Here is a 19076-nt window from a genome sequence, read left to right as displayed (position 1 = left end):
AAGTGTGACGTTATGATCTAGTTAATACGTCTAAAATTCTAAATACAATCGTATGAAATAATTATGAATAGCTGGCGAACAAAACTGTATAATTAAACTGATTAAAAAGCTAAATAACTTTAGGTCAGAGCGTCGCGCGTCGGGCCGCGGCGCGGGCGCGATCCTTGGAGCCGCGGATTTTTGATATGTTTTTAAAATTAGGACGTCCGCCTCCTAATCGTCCATTTTATGTAAATAAATATCAGTTGCTTTAACAGTGAAGGAAAACATCGTGAGGAAACCTGTGTGAAGTCTGCCAATCCCAACTGGTATGCGTGGTAGACTATGACCAAAACCTTACTCACTCTGAGAGGAGAACCCTGCTCTGTAGCGAGCCGGCGATAGGTTGCTCATTATGGTGATGGTGATGATTATTTTATATCTTCTCTACATAGTATAAAATAAAGTCGCTTCCCCCTGTCTGTATGTATGTATTGTATGTATGTATGAACGCGTAGATCTTTGAAACTACGCACCTGATTTTAATGCGGTTTTCACCAATAGATAGAGTGATTTAAGAGGAAGGTTTATAGGTATAGTTTAATTCTCAGAAAATAGGGAAATTGAAATAATGTGAATTAGGTCGGAAAAAATCCTCTCATTTGAGAGTTTCCCAGGCAATGACACCTCAATGACACCACATTAGTATTTACATTGCACCCATGCGAAACCGGGGCGGGTCGCTAGTAATAAATATACTAAAGAGTTAGCTGATATTTTTCGGGCTGCATTTGAAGCACTTATTTCATTTCTTGAGCATTTTATTTCAATGTCATTTAGTGATGAGTTAGCAAAATATAATCCCGCTGGTCATTTATTGGTAGTTTTTGTAACGTCGATAATAAACTAATAAAGCGTCTATTGTTTTCTCTACTCTGATGGCTAGTCATTATGCTTGCAGATCGTTGCAAACTTTATGGCCCGATATTAGAACCTAGACTAAAGTATAATTATGGAGAAAATTATTTTAATTCATAAGTAAGTAATGCAATTATTTTACAAGATAAGTACCGTTTTCTTATTTTTAGAGTTCCGTAGGTAAAAACTTGTAACGAACCCTCTTTAAAAGTTTTTAAATTGAGACCGTCTGACAAAGAACTTTTGCTATAAGTAATATAAATGACTATGAAATGAGTCGCGGGCATCAGCTAGTAAGTAAATATTGTGGTAAATATGTCAGTCAGTCAGTTTCTCATTTTATATTAGGTTAAGTATATAACGAAATCAGAGATTATGTATTATTGACGGATTGTTTTTAGAATAATAGGTATAGTACGCGACAGGTCGAGATGGCAATCGGGGAGGTAACGCCTCGCAAGCCCGCACAACCCCCATGCTAACCCAGTGCGGGCCAGCGCCGGTGACGTGCGGGTGCCGGGTGTGTGGGGCGTCCCCCCGCGTACCAATTGGGTATTTGACTCCAATTTTTTTATTATCTACACTATCTACACTAATATTATAAAGAGGAAAACTTTGTTTGTTTGTTTGTTTGTTTGTTTGTTTGATTGTACTGAATAGGCTCAAAAACTACTGGACCGATTTTAAAAATTCTTTCACCATTCGAAAGCTACATTATCCACGAGTAACATAGGCTATATTTTATTTTGGAAAAAAATAGGGTTCCGTAAGATATTTGGGTTTTTCGAACACAAGGTGTAAAAAATCAACCAGAAAAGTTACTTATTTTGCGTACGCTGCCTAAACTATAAAAGATAGAACCATAAAATGTTCTAATTAATTGTAGATCTTATAAATATCTACAAAAAAGTCCGCGACACACTATACCCATCTATGTCGAGTGAGGCACAGCAACCATTTTTTTATTTAAAAATCTTGAATTTTTTTTGGACTACATTTAAACGCGTTTATTTTACTCATGCTATTAATCCTTATCAAAATAAATGATTTCATCACTAAGAACAGTTTATGGAGATAATATTTGGTCTTTGAATGATTAAAATTGGACGTTTGGTTTTGAAGTTATGGCGAAATTAAAATATTACGATTTCTGCTGCACGGCCCGTTGTATTATATAAAGAGGTAAGTCGTTAAGTTTGTTTGTAGGGGGTAATCTTTAGAACTACTGAACCGATTTTAAAAATTCTTTCACCAGTAGAAAGCTACATTATTCCTGAGTGACATAGGCTATACGGGATCTTTAAAAACCTAAATCTACGCGGGCGAAGCCGCGGGGATCAGCTAGTATTATATAAAGAGGTAATGTCGTTAAGTTTGTTTGTAGGGGGTAATCTTTAGAACTACTGAACCGATTTTAAAAATTCTTTCACCAGTAGAAAGCTACATTATTCCTGAGTGACATAGGCTATACGGGATCTTTAAAAACCTAAATCTACGCGGGCGAAGCCGCGGGGATCAGCTAGTTTATTATAAGCTAGGACAAAAATAATGACGTAAACTGACTAAACTAATTAAATCGATCAAATAATAAAAAAGTTATAAGCATTTAAATATTTCTGATTAGACAGAGATAGCGATAGGTATATAGCATTTTGACGTCACACCTAATGCCATAGTAGCTTCGTGCTTTTTCAAACAAATTTTCGTTTTGCGAGAAAGGGGTAGAAGACCCTCGCACTCCAAAATTAAAATGCCTGTAACTTTGTAAATCTTTGTTGGATTTTAATATTTTTATCAGCGTAGGTACGTCATTATTTTTATCCTAGTTTATAATAAAGTAATAATATTTATCAAATTCAAAAGTAGTAAAATACCCAATTGCCATCTGAACGTGTCGCGGACTATAGGAATAAGTTGTAAAATATAATTATTATGTAATACCTATAAATAATGGCATTTACCTTTTGTACTTTTTCGTATTAAAATGTGAAATAAGTTTTTAAAAGTTATGCTGTGTTTTATTTTTTAGGGTTCCGTAACGTGATTGTAATTAAAAAAACCGGCCAAGTGCGTGGCGGGCCACGTGCAGTGTAGGGGTTCCGTAGACACAACTTAGCCATGATAGTTTTCCTTTAAAATTGATTATATATATACCTACTACTGCTGTGAATTTTTTCACGTTCCTATATACTACCATTTGGCTGATAGAGGGGTGGGGGGGTGGGGGGGGGGGGGATACTTGACTAATAAAAATTAGCACTTTAAAACATCATATTTTACAAACGGATCTAGAAATCGAAAAATGATGTTCCCACACCCACAGTATTTTTAAAAGACCTATTCAACGATACCCCACACTATGGGGTAGACGAGAAAAAAAAATTCATCCCCACTTTACATGTAGGGGAGCTACACTAAAAAAAAATATTTATCACAATTTCATTTCACCACTTTGTCGGCGTGATTAATATTTATACCCATGCCAAATTACAAATTTCTAACACTAATAGTCTCTGAGACTAGGACGACGAGGACGGACGGACATGGCGAAACTATAAATAAGGGTTGTGTTTACTACGGAACCCTAACAAGGAACCGATATGGTTCCTTATATAATATGGTGGTGTTTGATAACTTAGTGGTTAAATAGGTACATTTGGAGTTCCGGTACGATGCCGTGTAGAAACCAAAGGGGCATTGGTTAAAACTGCCACACCCCTTCCAGGTTAGCCCGTTTCCATCTTAGATTGCATCGTCACTTACCACCAGGTGAGATTGCAGTCAAGGGCTACCTATCAGGCGCAGAATGCGACGGCTTTACGTGCTCTCTCTCCGATATAATGTATTTACTATTTAATAGTAAATTCATACCTAACGTTTTGTTATGGCCTAGTGGTAAGGACGTCCGCCTAATCGGAGGTCGGGGGTTCGATTCCGGGCACGCACCTCTAACTTTTCGAAACTATGTGCGTTTTAAGTAATTGAATGCTTGCTTTAACGGTGAAGGAAAACATCGTGAGGAAACCTGAATGCCTGAGAGTTCTCCATAATGTTCTCAAAGGTGTGTGAAGTCTACCAATCCGCACATGGCCAAACCCTTCTCACTCTGAGAGGAGACCCAGAGGCATCTCTAGCCCTTGTGGAGCCCGTGTGCAACCAGTACCCTGGCGCCCTCTAGTCTAGTAGGAGCAGGGTCAAAATGGAATACTAACAGTTATATTTTCAAACGGACATTCGGATGCAAATGGTGCAATTTTAAATGATGACGGCGTCGGCCATAACACGAGCGCAGGGTCTTTGAGAGCGCCGGCATCGACGCATCTTTGGAGGTGTCGCATGGCGCCCCCTAGACCCGGCGCCCGTGTGCGCCGCACACCCTGCACCATAGGTAAAGACGCCTCTGCTTGAGACCCGTTCTCTGTAGTGAGCCGACGATGGGTTGATCATGATGTGTTGTTATAAAATATTATCATGATGAATAGAATAGTTTTGCTAGAAACTCGTAGGTATCATGTTTATTCAAGTATGTCGTGGTATAATATTCCACAATTAACTAGACATAGGTACCTACTTATTGTTAGGTATATAACTCCATGTCGGGCAAAACTAATCGACAATGAACAATTTAGCCAATAAAAACTGTACGCATAGGAATTGTTGCACGCAATTAAGGCCTGTTCGAGTAGAAATGACCATTTTAATGTAGATAACGCAGTGGCGGATTATCCCTAAAGCAAACTAAGCATGTGCCTAGGGGCGCGAGACTACGAAGGGGCGCGTGCCGTCATGCAGAGTTGGGTTTCTGTGCAAAATCTTGGAGTGACCGCCTCTTCTTTAATTCTTTAGTAATATTCCTAAAAAAATTGGCCTTAAAATCCTTAAGCCTAGATAATTAAGTTGGTACCTAGGTGTAAGTACGTACCTACCTACAATTGGCCTTAGGCCCACCTATTCTTACGTATTGATTTCTATAAAATGCGACCTTATCTACCTACGTCACGCTAGGTTTACGCTACCTACCAAACGTAGGTATAGTGCATTCAAAATAAACTGGCGTGTTTCCACTTGAGACCGTCATTAACAATAACAATAGGATTAAGGGCGGGTGAATTCAAAAGTATCAAAACTATGAGGTTGAACCGGCTCCTTTAAAAATGAATGGGCTCTACGAAGGTTTGGTTTATTATGGGCGTACCCAGGTTCTGGGCCAGGTTGGGGCAAATCAGATTTTTTATAAGCTCCTAGTCAAATAAATGAATATAAATTAAAATAGGTTTTTTGTATAAATTCTTTTAGTACACAATCTATTTTAAAAGTAATTTTCAAGGGTCTTCAGCAAAACGCTTTATGACGTCTACCGTGAAAGAATCGCCCATAGCGTTAACAAAATTTCTAAGTACACTGAACAAACCAAACCAAGGGGGGGCAGCTGCCCCCCCTGGGTACGCCCATGTTTATTACCCCTATTGTTTACGTGGCATGTCGAATGTAACCCTAAATAACCCGGTGCGGGCGACCGTGGTTGACAGTGGGTGTGTGGGGCGTCCCCCCACCTCATGTCCCGATTGCCATCTCGACCTGTCACGTTCTATACATAGTTGAGTTGGATTTGTTATCAAAAAATCTCAACTACACTCACCTCTGTAGGTATGCGTCGACCCTAACAGAAATAGCGTGGCAACGAGGAAACAATAGAACTTCTAGGTAGGTGGGTATTTTAATTATTAAGTAGGTAGCTATACATACCTACCTTTTCCATATAAAGTATATGAAACAATGCTACATATAAACAATGAATTTTTCTTATATAGATAGGTACCTATAAGTCCCGCAAATTGCTATTGCGCTGGAACCATGTCTCATTAACATCGATAATGACGTCAGCCGCATTAAAAATATACCATCAGCTCGAAACTTCAGTCTAGTGCTGACGTCACTAAAATGGCGGCCACGCGCATTAGCAATTCGCGGGACTTAAACCACTGTTTGTAATCCGGCAAAAAATAATGAAGATCGACCTTTAGAAAGAGATAACGGTTTTGTAGAGCATCTCTTTGGTTGAGACCGATGAATTTTTGACGACCTAGCAGGGATTTGGAATTTTATAATTTCTAAATTTCTGGTCTGGTCTGGTGGGAGGCCTCGGCCGTGGCTAGTTACCACCCTACCGGCAAAGCCGTGCCGCCAAGCGATTTAGCGTTCCGGTACGATGCCGTGTAGAAACCAAAGGTGTATGGGTTTAATAAAAACTGCCATACTCCTTCCAGGTTAGCCCGCTCCCACCTTAGACTGAATCGTCACTTACCATCAGGTGAGATTGCTGACAAGGACTAACTTGTATCTGAATAAAAAAAAATAAAAAATAAAAAAAAAGCGTCACATATTATATATATTATAGTACAAGGCTCTTTTGGCACTTGAATGACATTGACAGGGGGGGCGCTGTTGGAGAACAAAGGCTTAGACTAAAACACAAACAGTGGCACCGATTCTAAGCACAACCTAATTTTAGAGTATTCGCACCCGCTTCTTACTATTGTAATATGAAAAGGACAGAAGCAGTTTGACATTTCTAAATTTAATTTTTAGATGGTAAAACCCGTGATTTTAGCGCGCAGTCCCGAGCCTACTGTTTAAATTTGTATTGTACACTAAAATTTAGAGTCTTTAAATGTGAAAGTCATGTTCCGTTCCTTTTTTAGCATTAGTCAAAAGAAAAGGATGCAGATACTCTAAATTTAGTTTAGAGAGAGACTAGAGAATCGGGGCCAGTGTCTCTTCAATTCCACACGACATTGGTACCGATTCTAAGCACAACCTAATTTTAGAGTATTCGCACCCCCTTCTTACTATTGTAATATGAAAAGGACAGAAGCAGTTTGACATTTCTAAATTTAATTTTTAGATGGTAAAACCCGTGACTTTAGCATGCACCCGCGAACCTACTGTTTGAATTTGTATTGTGCACTAAAATTTAGAGTCTTTAAATGTGAAAGTCATGTTCCGTTCCTTTTTTAGCATTAGTAAAAAGAAAAGGATGCAGATACTCTAAATTTAGTTTAGAGAGAGACTAGACTCAACACAATACAAATTTAAACAGTAGGTTCGCGAGTGCGTGCTAAAATCACGGGTTTTACCATCCAAAATTAAATTTAGAAATGTCAAACTGCTTCTGTCCTTTTCATATTACAATAGTAAGAAGAGGGTGCGAATACTCTAAAATTAGGTGGTGCTTAGAATCGGTGCCATTGGCACCGATTCTAAGCACAACCTACTGTTTAAATTTGTATTGTGCACTAAAATTTAGAGTCTTTAAATGTGAAGGTCATGTTCCGTTCCTTTTTTAGCATTAGTAAAAAGAAAAGGATGCAGATACTCTAAATTTAGTTTAGAGAGAGACTAGAGAATCGGGGCCAGTGTCTCTTCAATTCCACACGACATTGGCGAAGTAAATTGCGCCCGTTTGGTGCAGCCGCGCGCCATATAATAAAAAAAAAAACACAACCAAAGGGGACACTTGACGGAAACGTTAGTTCCGATTTTTGCCACGCGCCAAAAGAACCTCGCACTGTACAAAAAGTAGGGTTTAAACTTTAAATAAAAAAGTATTTAGAAAAAAATGTTACGTATTTATTTTCGAAGATCGAAAAATTACAAAAAAAAACTTAACCTAACGATTTTTTAAAGTAACTTTTTATTTTTACGATATCACTTAACAAGGAACACCGGTGTGCTTAAAAATACAAAACTACTTAATCACTTTCATTAAGGGCTATTCACAGAATAGAAGAACAAACACATTTAAAAAACATATTAATCAACATTTTGCATCTTCTCCACTTTAAGTATATTTTTCATAGTTAATTTTCTTGTATTTCTTTTTTCTGTGTTTTTATAAATTGTATCTTATCAGTTAGTTAGTGCATATATTTATTTAAGAATTGTTGTGTACACATATTTAGGGTTACCGCTTAGATCTTAATCTATTGTTTTTTATTTTTATTTGGACCATTTATAGCTGAAACCTGTTTTGTGTGCCTTTATAATAAAATAAAATAAAAAAATAAAATAAAATTCGTAATTTAATAAACACGAGCGCTCTCCAAAGAATAAAAAAGTAATTTTTTTCATTTTAGAGGGCACCAAACAGCCGGCATATTGAATTTTTTTATTGAAAAAAAACCGGCCAAGTGCGAGTCAAACTCGCGCACCGAGGGTTCCGAACTCGGTCACTTTTTTTTACCTTGGTCAAATAATTAGTTTGGCCATCCAAAGGGGTAATGCTGCCAGCATCTTGGTGACAATGCCTCGCTGCGGTGGTCTCGATGAGGTTTTAGATTTAATTTAATGTTGTTTTATTTTACTTTTAATTTAGATTTAAGTTTTTTTAATATAATTGCCTATTCCTTAAAAAAAAAGCTACATGTTTTTTAGTATAACTTCACTAGGTAGGTACGTATGTACGTAAATGTCAGTAGGTACGCAAAAGAAACTTATTTAAAAAAACCGGCCAAGTGCGAATCAGCCTCGCGCAACGAGAATTCCGTACTATTTTACCCTAATGTCTATTATAAGACCTACCTACCTGCCAAATTTCATGATTCTAGGTCAACGGGAAGTATCCAGTGGTCCTACCGCGGTTGTTTGACAGCTACAATGTCAGGATCGCAATCATCTCTGATTGGTTAATGCTCGCTCACTATTGGCCACAATGCATTGTTGCAACAAGAATCGCACAAATTCAGCCAATCAGAACAATTGAGATTGTAATAATGATTGATGCAGGTTTTAGACAATCGCCCTACTGTAGGTTTCTTGACAGACAGACAGACAACAAAGTGATCCTATAAGGGTTCCGTTTTTCCTTTTGAGGTACGGAACCCTAAAAAGAAGAAGATTCACTCCAAAAATATTATAATGCAGTATTAAAACTACTTTAAGAATGACTTTAAATAGATTTTTTTTCCGGTCCTGCGAAAAGCCCTTATCAAAAATTTACTTATTAAAAAAACTAATTTTCTTTATTACATAGATAGGTGGGCAAAATTGCAAAAAACCTTAATAACACTATACTAATTAATAGTTAATACAAAAAAGAGATGCCTGGTAAAGTTAACAAAACAAAAAAAAAACTTTGCTACAAAAATGCATTCTACAGAATTGAGCATTTTAACAAAAAAAAACAAAAGTTTTGTTTCTGTTGATTAGCTTTACTTAAGATGATCGAAAAACCGACAAAACTTTAAAATAATCAAGAAAATATAAAAAAAACATAACTACTTACTACTTTATGTAATTTGGACACATTTTTTAATCGTTTGACAAAAAAAAAATATTTTATTTTACATTTTTTATGATTTAATTTTTAATTTTATTATGACAATTAATTTTCCCATTCAACAACTTACAAATCGCTTGGATTTTCATATTAAAAAAACCCCTTTACAATTTAAATTAACAGGGGGTAACTTTGACCCCTCATCTAGTCATTTGACTTCACTTGAAAGAATATAAAAATTAATGGAAAATAAGAGTCGGGGGTCTTCCGCAAGCGAAAGTATGGGATCGTTTTGACCTCAAATTATAGAACTATTAAATGCAATAAGAGTTTCTTATTTAAAGATGTTAGCAGTCCAAAGCTGTTAGACGTTACTACAAAAAAAAAAATGCAAAAATGGACAGGGTTTAATTTGACCCCCCACGCAAAATACTTAGGATGTGTATTATATGAGAGGCTCTCCAGTAAAGTATGGGTGCTCAACACAATCCAAAGATGTTAGACGTTACCAAAAAAATGCAATAATTGACAAGTACAAAGGGTTAATTTGACCCTTCAAGCAAAAGAAAAGAGGTTAATTTGACCCCTCACGTAAAATTAAACAGGTTAATTTGACCCTTCACGTAAAATTATAGTGTATATTATGTGAGCGGCTCTTCGGTAAAGTACGGATGCTCGAGACAGTCCAAAGCGGTGAGACGTTTCGCTGGGTCGAAGACTAGCATGCCCTGGAAAAAAAACAATTATTTCTGGAATCTGCAACCATTGCGAACATGCAGAAGTGAAACTTCTTTGCTATGAATTCATAATTTACACAGAAATGTATGTCCGTCATCTTTAATTTGAAAATGGATCTCATTTCCGTAATCAACACCAGGAAAAACTTCAGTTGATTTTCATCATTCTCAACTTACTCTGATCATATCCAAGGCGTGTGGGTGTATTCTAGGCAAGACGTCCGCTAAATCCCGTGGGGGGTAGTCCGGGAAACTGTCCGCTACAATGGCCACATTGTCCGGCCACTCGTGCTTCGGCGGGCGGCCTATTAATCTGTGGGAGTTTCATCAGTTTAGATTCATTGTTATAGTAACCATTTGATACGGCGGTCTTATGACCATCAGTGCGTAGCTGCGCCAACACACGCACACGACCACACGCCGACGGCTGTGTTGTATGACAGCCCGAGTAACACTTCTGGTGGTCGATACCACAGAGTTACCACTCGAGTGTGCTTATTCTACACCAATTTCATTTGGGAGGTCAATTGACACCCCAAAGTAAATTATTAAGCGGTCATTTGACCCCTCACCAAAAATGACTAATTATTATTATTAATTCTTATAAAATTAGCAAGAGGTAATTTGACTCTCAGTCAAAATAAGTGGTCTAACTCAAAATTAGTAAGGGGTCAATTGCACCCTATAACGGAAAAAGCAAGGGTCATCACCTAAATATGCAGTGCAGTTGCTGGGAGTCACAATCGGCTTGCAGTAGAGGTGCGCGAGTATGTAGCTGCGCCAACACACACGCACACGACCACACGTCTACAGCTGTGTTGTACGACAAGCCCAGTAACACTTCTGGTGGTCGATACCACAGGGTTACCACCTGGAGCAATATAAACCAATTTTACTCTATCACCATTCTCAACATGACAACATACATAGATATCTGTGGATGTCCGTTATTGGACATGGTTAATTTGGAAATAGGGTAATTGGGCCCTAAAAATCTGAGATTTTCAGTAGTTTGGGTCATAAACACCCCAAAGGGTCACAAAACGTACCACACTGGTGAGTTTCATCTCGGTGTCGAGGCCGAAGTCAGCTAACTTCACGCGGCTTGAGGTCACGGTGGAAAATCCAGTGGGAGTGTAAATGTTCTCTCTGCACTTAGGGGGTAATTTAGACACCTCACATAATTTAGCAAGGGATTATTTTGACCCCACGCATAAATTAGTAAAGGGTCATATAGGGGTTCACATGATTTAGTAAGGGCATTTGACCCCCATTGAAAACCATCTTAGTTTCAGCGAGGGGTCATTTGACCACTGACATAATATAGTAAGGGGTCATTTATACCCTAACACAAAAAAAGTACGGGATAATTTAGACCCTCACTGAAAGTAAGAAGGGGATAACAAAACGTACCACGCTGGTGAGTTTCATCTCGGTGTCGTAGGTCTTGGCGAGGCCGAAGTCAGCCAACTTGACGCGGCCGGTGGACGTCACCAGCAGGTTGTGCGGCTTGAGATCGCGGTGGACGATCCGGTGGGAGTGTAAAAAGTCCACACCAGAGAGAATGTCGTAGGACATACTCTGTAATAGACAAAAACATTGTACAGTGCTATGTAGCAATTTTAACTAGAAATAGGAGTTGACTGTTGCCTTATCAGTGTTTGTTTTTTTTGTTAATTTAAAAAAATAAAGTTTTATATGTACAATTTTAATAAATGATTTGGCTTTGATTTTTAGCTAATCGCTATATTATATGTTAGTTTTCATAATAACTTTATGGGTTTTGGCCCCCAAGAAACTTTTAGAGAGTCATTTTACCACAGTGAAAATATTTATGGGATCGATTCTCGAAAGGTAAACTTAAAAAAAATGAAACTTACTCTAATTCTATTCTCAGAGAGTGGCCCTGGCGCCCTCTTCAAGTAGGAATCCAGGTCTTGCTCGACATGCTCAAACACTAGGAACAGCACCAACTGGTGATCTCTCTCCAGTGATTGACCTCCGTGGCAGACGTCCAGGAGTCTGTAATAATAAGAAAAATTCATAGTTATCTTTTTTGAAACACAGATACAAGTTACCACTGCAATCTGACCTGGGGCCAACTACCATCGCTTAAAGTAGTAATGTTTTAATATTGTTTTGCTATTTTTGTGTTAGGGTCTAAATTACCCCTTACTATATTATGTGAGGGAGGGATCAAATGACCCCTCACTGAAACTAAGACGGTTTCCAATATGGGTCAAATGACCTTTTACTAAATTAATTATGTGACGGGTCTAAATGACGTACAAAGCGCGGCAACTTCACAACGGATCCCTATTGAAAACCTACTTAGTTTTGACCCGTCACATAATATAGTAAGGGGTAATTTAGACCCTTACACAAAAATAATAAGGTAAAAAAAAAGTGTAGTAAACAAATTTTAAATTTATGCCTGCACATCCTTGGTAGACCTGTTCAAACAGATTTTTTTTTTGCATTTTGAATTTGACATATTAAATACACACCTAACAATATTAGGATGTCTGTACGCCTCTAGTTGTCTAAGCAGCGCTATTTCTCTGAGCGTAGATAGCGGGATGCCGTCTTCTGTGAGGGCCACCTTGACTTTCTTCATAGCCACTATCTGGCCCCCGTTGTGGAGGTCCCGCGCCTTGTATACTGTGCCGTAGGCCCCTGAAAACATATCCATATTACATTCGCATCCTCTTCTTACAAAGAGGATGCGAATACTCTAAAATTTAGATGTGCTCAGAATCAGTACCATTGTGTCTGTTTGTCTGTCTGCTAGCTTTACACGGCTCATTCGTTTAACCAATTTTGATGAAATTTTGTATGGAGATAGCTAGCATCCCGGGAAAGGACACAGGCTACTTTTGATTCCGGAAAATCAAAGATCCTACAGGATTTTTAAAAAACTAAATCCACGCAGACAAAGTCGCAGGCATCATCTAGTATTAAATAAAATTACAAGTTCAATCTTGTTTCGCTTTAAGCAATAAATTATCACTTGCTTTAACGGTGAAGGAAAATATTGTAACGAAACCTGCATGTGTGAGTTCTCTACATATAATGTGCTCAAAGGTCTTTTAATCTGCACTTGGGCAGTGTAGTGGACTATGGCCAATATTATTACTCTGAGTGGAGACTCATTTTCATTCGCCCCCTAGATGTAAGCCAACTCGCGTAAATTAACAAACACCTCTCTTTCTATCGGGTTACATCTATACATCTCTCTTCCTCCCTTTTTTGATAGAATGGGATCTGGGATCAAACCAGACTCTGATTTTATCTATCCTAGTGCAAGTGAGATGTGTGATAGAGACAGCAATATCTGTGATAGATATGTAGAGCTCTGTCTCACTCTGTCACGGACCAATTAACTTGATTCCGGGTGCATTAATATTTTGAAATTAGGAGAAAACAAAAGGTTTTGGAATTCGAACTTTTGTTTTCTTTTAAAATTCATACGGTCACTAAATTTTTATTTTTATTGTGGCTGTGATTATAAAAAAATATTGATAATGTTGACAATGTTTATGCGCAAGCGCCGAAAGCCTTACGAACCGGCACATGGTATAAAATAGGTTATTTACAGGTGCTCTAAGGAAAGTTTTACATAACAGTACCTGTCCCGATAACGTTGAGTTCCTCATACTTTTTTGCAGTTTGAAATAAGGCAGAGACATCGCTTATCGAAGCCATTACAGGCGGGGTCTGAGATGAACTTGTTCCACTGGTTGCCGACATTTTTATAACACTATTCTAAACTTATTTGGTTCTAAAGTGCACTTTTAAAGGCACTACTTAGTAATTTATTCAATTTAAGCACACTTCACATTTTATTTAGCCTTTCTTTGACATAAAACAACTTTCTTGAGTAATTACATTAAAAGTTTGCCGTAAACTTTTTGTATAATAATAAGAAGGGTGCGGGTGGGTGCGGGTTGGCGGGGGGGCTGGATCCAAATAAACACCTGGTGTGCAATACAACTAAATTAAATCTATTATTCGTTTAAAGTATTGCTGTACCCCAAAGCAACGTTTTAATTTAGTATCGTTATAATTGTTTACCACTAGCGCCATCTTTGAAAATGTGGAAGAAGTTTGTGAGGTTGTTAATAGATGGCGTTAACATTTTTTTGTTTTATTTTTTATTTCAATTATTTTATTCATAATATAAAACAAAATTCAATATAAAAACAACCACTGAAGAGATGCAGAAGTCAAAATATTTAAAGATAATATTATAAGATAATATTACAGATATCTTTCCATTTTATGAAGAAACAGTATATAAATCATGACCGCGTGGAATGGTGCCAAGAATACTGGCTGCATTTCCGCGCTGGACAGCTAGGCTGATCCGCTGCGCAAAAAATGAGCCAGCCCTTCTGTCACCAGTTGAGGCTATTAATCGCGGTGAAATGTCTCGTAAAAAATTTTTAGCACTAAGACTCCATGGCCCCAGGGTCTCCACGGCAAACGGCACAAAAATGTAACTCTCTATAAGAGAGGCATACTTGCGCCGCTTGCCGTTTTCAGCTGTTTCTGCTGCGGCTCCCGGTCTTGATGCTGTCTTCCTGATATGACACGGGGCCAATGTGTCAACGCAAGTTGCGTCCCACATTAGCGCCCGTCCCCGTTCCCAGGGAACCAGCGTCAATCCATCAGGTCTCTTGCCATCATCCCGACTAATCCCTGCCGGCTCAATGAGCGCAGGAATATTTATGGTGGCAAGAGCTCTTTTAATTGTATCGTTAAGAGAGCCATGCCTAAACAGCCTACCGGAGCTCCTTTGGCAAGAGAGTCCGTGGATTCCAAATTTATCAACCTCTTTTCCACACGGACATCTGTGCTGATGGCACAGTGGTGTTCCCAATCTGAGACCTAGAGCCACACGAAAACTTTCGTTATCTAAAAGTGTGCCGAGATTTTTTGATGGCAAGGCATGCAGCCAATACCCAGATTCCTTTTCGGATAATGCTAGAAGCCTGGCACGATCTCTGTCACTTGTAAGATTTTGAACCAAATTCGTATGTGTCAGTTGAACCAATGGCAAATCCCAAAGTTTTTGTGTAGTACGTTCCTTCGGGATGTCGACATTGGGACATCTGACCTTCCAACTCTCTAGGGCCTCTGTGGCATAGGTCAATGATGAATTGGATTTGAGAATTTGAGAGCTAAGCTCTTTTATACTATGCACAGAGGACAGAAAAGCCGGAAGAGCTACACTGGAAATTTTCCTCACGCCGATGCCACCGTACTTGACCGGTAAAGTTGCTTGGTTCCAGGAGTGCTCATCAAAAGTTAAATTTAGAATTTGTTCTAGTGTACTTTTAAAAATTCCACGCGGTCATGATTTATATAGTAATTAGATAAGGCTAGCTTTAAGTTTTATTGTATTAAAAAAAAAAAAAAAAAAAAAAAAAAAAAAAAAGAAACAGTATTTACTACATTCAATCATAGATGGCGCTTAAAGTTATTAGTAGCTTTATTTTTCTGATGAACCGATTCTGAGCAAACTAAAATGGGAACGATACGACTTACGAGATTTGTACATTTTTTATTTATTGGAAAAATTTATTATTAAAAGTGAATTTATTATTAAAAACAGAATCTTATTAGGACTTTGGACTCCATATATCTCATGGGAAGCAGATATAATATTTCGAGGAAAAACGAATGCGGTAATTTTAGAACCTGGGATTGAAAAAGGAAAGTAAAATTTTTAAAAAATGAGTATCATTGGGCTCGTCCGGGATTTGAACCCGGGACCTCTCGCACCCGAAGCGAGAATCATACCCCTAGACCAACGAGCCACGTTATGACAGAGTGAATTTATACATTGATCTCGTAAGGTAATGACGTAAAATATTAAGTGTAAAAAACATGTATTTAAAAAAAAAATTAAATAAGTATAACATCAATAAACATAATATTGATAAAAATTAATATTTATCGTTTAATTTTCATTAATGCTGCATTAATTTATCGTTTATTGAAATACCTAAATTATATTTACCTGAAAAAAACGAAACACAAAATGCAAAAATAAATTTATCATTAAAATAACATGCGCATCTAAGGCAATTAAAAGCAAATTAAAGTTCCAAAAATGTATTTATATTAAATCAGAAATCACCTCTGGCTGTTTAGAAAGTTGGGCGCGAAAGAGGGAAAAAAGTTACCGCTACATGACACCCTATACCCATCACTTTCTTTTCCAACAGTTATGTATCTCATCTCCTTTTCTAACACATGAGCGAACGAAATACCGCGTCAGTTGGTTACGTTTCGGGAAACTATGCGCGCGTTAGTTTGAATGGAAGATGGCCGCTTTTCACATGAAATTGATCAGTTGAACAACTTTATTTTAATTATTAAGAGTGTTAGTTATTAAAAAACTTGATTGGAAAACTTCTTTTAGACGAAATTAAGTTATTATTAAGTGATATAAAAGTGTATCAACAGTGAATTTTAGCCGGAACTGTGTAAGTGTGTATGGTGAAAGTTTTCGTGTATAAGATACCTAAATAGTGCGTTGCCTTCTACATTCAAAATATTTCTTTTTGAAATCAGCTGATCTTTTGGGATAATCTGTGAGTAACTACATTTTAAATTAGTTTTTTATTAGAATTAATTAATGTAAAAACCGGTAATAAAATACCTATGCTAAACCTAATCAGTCCAATGTTTACATATTGATAAGTTGGAGACGTCATTTTTATAATATTCTTTTTAAAACTACCCACTACTTTTAATCAACAACGTTCATCTTAAATTGACAACAGTTTTTAAACAAAAAACTTTTTAGGTTTTGATACGATTAATGCAAAAACCTCATTTTCTTTTTTTTGGTATTTTCTAACGCAATGATTCATAACTTTCCCTCATTGGGTATTTTTTATGTAAAGATTCGCTGAAAGCTGAAAATGTATCTAAATTACAACGTTAAACATAATTACCCATTTTTCTTTTTTAAATCGGCAACGGTCGAGTTGATTCAGCCTAATTATTGTAGCACTTCGCACGCTAGTCTGTCTGTATCTAAAAGTAGGTGAAGAAAAGCGGCGAGTGGATACTGATAAAAAAACTGTTAGTTTATGTTTAGTAGATCACATACTTACCTACCTAGTCGGTAGTGGTACCTAATAGTTACCTGCTACTTTTTAGGGTTCCGTATCCGGAGGTGCCAACGGGACCCTATTATTATTAAGGGTCCGCTGTCCGTCTGTCTGTCTGTCTGTCAGAGCGCTGTATCCGTGGAACTGTTATTATATTTTATTTTAAATGTAAAATTTCAACTCTTGAGATACGTTGGTATTCCGCACACAGACAGACAGACAAACGGCCGGACGGACGGACAGCGGAGGCCACGTGGAGGCTTAGTAATAGGGTCCCGGACCCAGTTGGCACCCTTCAAGTACAGAACCCTAAAAAATTGTTATTTAATGTTTAGTAAATAACATAGTCTATCTATAGTAAAGTAGGTACCTAAGAGTTTTCATTGCTTGCAACTTTTTATGGTTCCTACCGTTTCCTATTAAGTCTGGTAGGAGGTTTCGACCGTGGCTAGTTACCACTCTACCGGCAAAGTCGTGCCGCCAAGCGATTTAGCGTTCCGGTACGATGCCGTCTAGAAACCAAAGGGTCGTTTATTAAAAACTGTCATACCCCTTCGGTGAGATTGCAGTCAAGGGTTAACTTGACTCTGAATAAAAAAAAACCGGCCAAGTGCGAGTCTGAGGGTTCCGTACTACAGTCGTATTTTTTTCGACATTTTGCATGATAATTCAAAAACTATGATGCATTAAAAATAATAAAAATCTGTTTTAGAATGTACAAGTGAAGACCTTTCATATGATACCCCACTTGATATAGTCACTCACTTCGAAAGTTGAAAATACTAATTATTAGTTCATGACCACAATTTAATTTTTTTTGTGTGATCTAACCCTAAATTCACGGTTTTCAGATTTTTTCCCAAATGTCAGCTGTAATATCTACCTACCTGCCAAATTTCATGATTCTAGGTCAACGGGAAGTACCCTGTAGGTTTCTTCACAGACAGACAGACAGACAGACAACAAAGTGATCCTATAGGGGTTCCGTTTTTCCTTTTGAGGTACGTGTTAGCCTTTTATTTCATAAATTAATATTTGAGGCTATTTGACTAAAATAAAGAAAATACAAAGTCTTCATTTGACTTAAATTTAAATAAAAAAAAATATATAAGTCTTGATTTGAATAAATTGAGTATAAACATTTTAACAAGTCATGATACTAAAATCATAACGTCTATAAATAAGATCTTTTAGCGGGATTAACGCCCAGTCTTGCGCTGTCAGTATTGACGCATTTTTAATATCGGTCCACGACCGTAAATTTACGAATTACCTAATAAAGTGAATAATCAATACTTGCTAAACAAGTAAACGAAATAAAGTCACGGTAAATAATTAATAGTGCTCGAGAGAAATAAAAGTTTTACTAAACGGGCTATGTATGTCTATCATTTCATCGAGGAACCTGGCTACGTTGTTTTTACATACGGAACCCTAAAAAAAAGTCATCGTTCCTTAACGCATGGCTAGGGTCTGAAATACTCTTCCTAGATCTTCCATCACTTCCCATCAGGTGTGATCGTGGTCAAGCGTGCGCCTATAATTAATTTTTAAAAAGTATTACGAAAATCGTCAGCGGGAAGTAGGTACCTACTTACCCTATAAATTTCTTGACAGACAGACAACGAAGTGATCCTATAAGGGTTCCTTTTTTCCTTTTGAGGTACGGAACCCTAAAAAAGGTACCATGCCTATAGTTATGTAGGTATAGGTAAAAAGAATGTTAATATAAAGTCAGGTGGTGCTAGTAACCCAAATCGTCGAGAACCGGTCGCTTAGCTTACGGCACGGCTAATGGGTTATGGGAAAAGCATGGTGTTTCGGAATGGCCGCTCATTCTTTGTTATTAGGGTTCCGTACCCGAAGGCTGCCAACGAGGCCCTATTACTAAGTCTCCGCTGTTTGTCCATCCGTATGTTTATCTGTCAGCGGGGGTATCTCATGAACCGTAGGAACGGCCTTCCGACTGCACAAAGGGAAACGCCCATTCTTGTCCAAAGTTCATTCATTAATGTTATGAATACAGAAAAAAACCAG

At 37.6% G+C, this 19076-nt stretch overlaps 2 protein-coding genes and 1 non-coding gene across 5 annotated transcripts in view; 1 reads left to right on the top strand and 2 right to left on the bottom strand.

Moving 5' to 3' along the window:
- Positions 1–13837, bottom strand: part of Cdk4 (Cyclin-dependent kinase 4) — a 201515-nt gene extending 187678 nt beyond the window's left edge. The window contains exons 1-7 of one of the 2 annotated variants that reach the window (XR_011238299.1): positions 13542–13837; positions 12420–12588; positions 11793–11934; positions 11326–11493; positions 10623–10783; positions 10090–10225; positions 9706–9903 (exon numbers count right to left, since the gene is read on the bottom strand). Coding sequence is in view for 1 of the 2 variants with exons in the window: in XM_034982631.2 (XP_034838522.1) it covers positions 9817–9903; positions 10090–10225; positions 10623–10783; positions 11326–11493; positions 11793–11934; positions 12420–12588; positions 13542–13662 (984 nt within the window). In the remaining variant the exon portion in view is untranslated. Of the gene's footprint in view, positions 1–7505; positions 9904–10089; positions 10226–10622; positions 10784–11325; positions 11494–11792; positions 11935–12419; positions 12589–13541 lie in introns of those variants that run through there. The other variant, XM_034982631.2, reaches the window with a different exon arrangement.
- Positions 13838–15662: 1825 nt separating this feature from the next.
- TRNAP-CGG (transfer RNA proline (anticodon CGG)) lies at positions 15663–15734 on the bottom strand. The gene has a single exon. It is a non-coding gene; the product is annotated as a tRNA-Pro (tRNA).
- A 482-nt stretch (positions 15735–16216) lies between these two features.
- The window catches only part of pwn (pawn), a 59410-nt gene continuing 56550 nt past the window's right edge, over positions 16217–19076 (top strand). For both annotated transcript variants that reach the window (XM_034982633.2, XM_069507866.1), the window contains exon 1: positions 16217–16514. The gene's annotated coding sequence lies outside the window, so the exon portion shown is untranslated. The remainder of the gene's footprint in view (positions 16515–19076) is intronic.

Source organism: Maniola hyperantus, chromosome 27 (genome assembly GCF_902806685.2).
Source record: "Maniola hyperantus chromosome 27, iAphHyp1.2, whole genome shotgun sequence".
Taxonomy (NCBI): domain Eukaryota; kingdom Metazoa; phylum Arthropoda; class Insecta; order Lepidoptera; family Nymphalidae; genus Maniola; species Maniola hyperantus.
The sequence above is the reverse complement of the archived record's forward strand: the minus strand, read 5'-3'. Positions and strand labels throughout refer to the sequence as shown.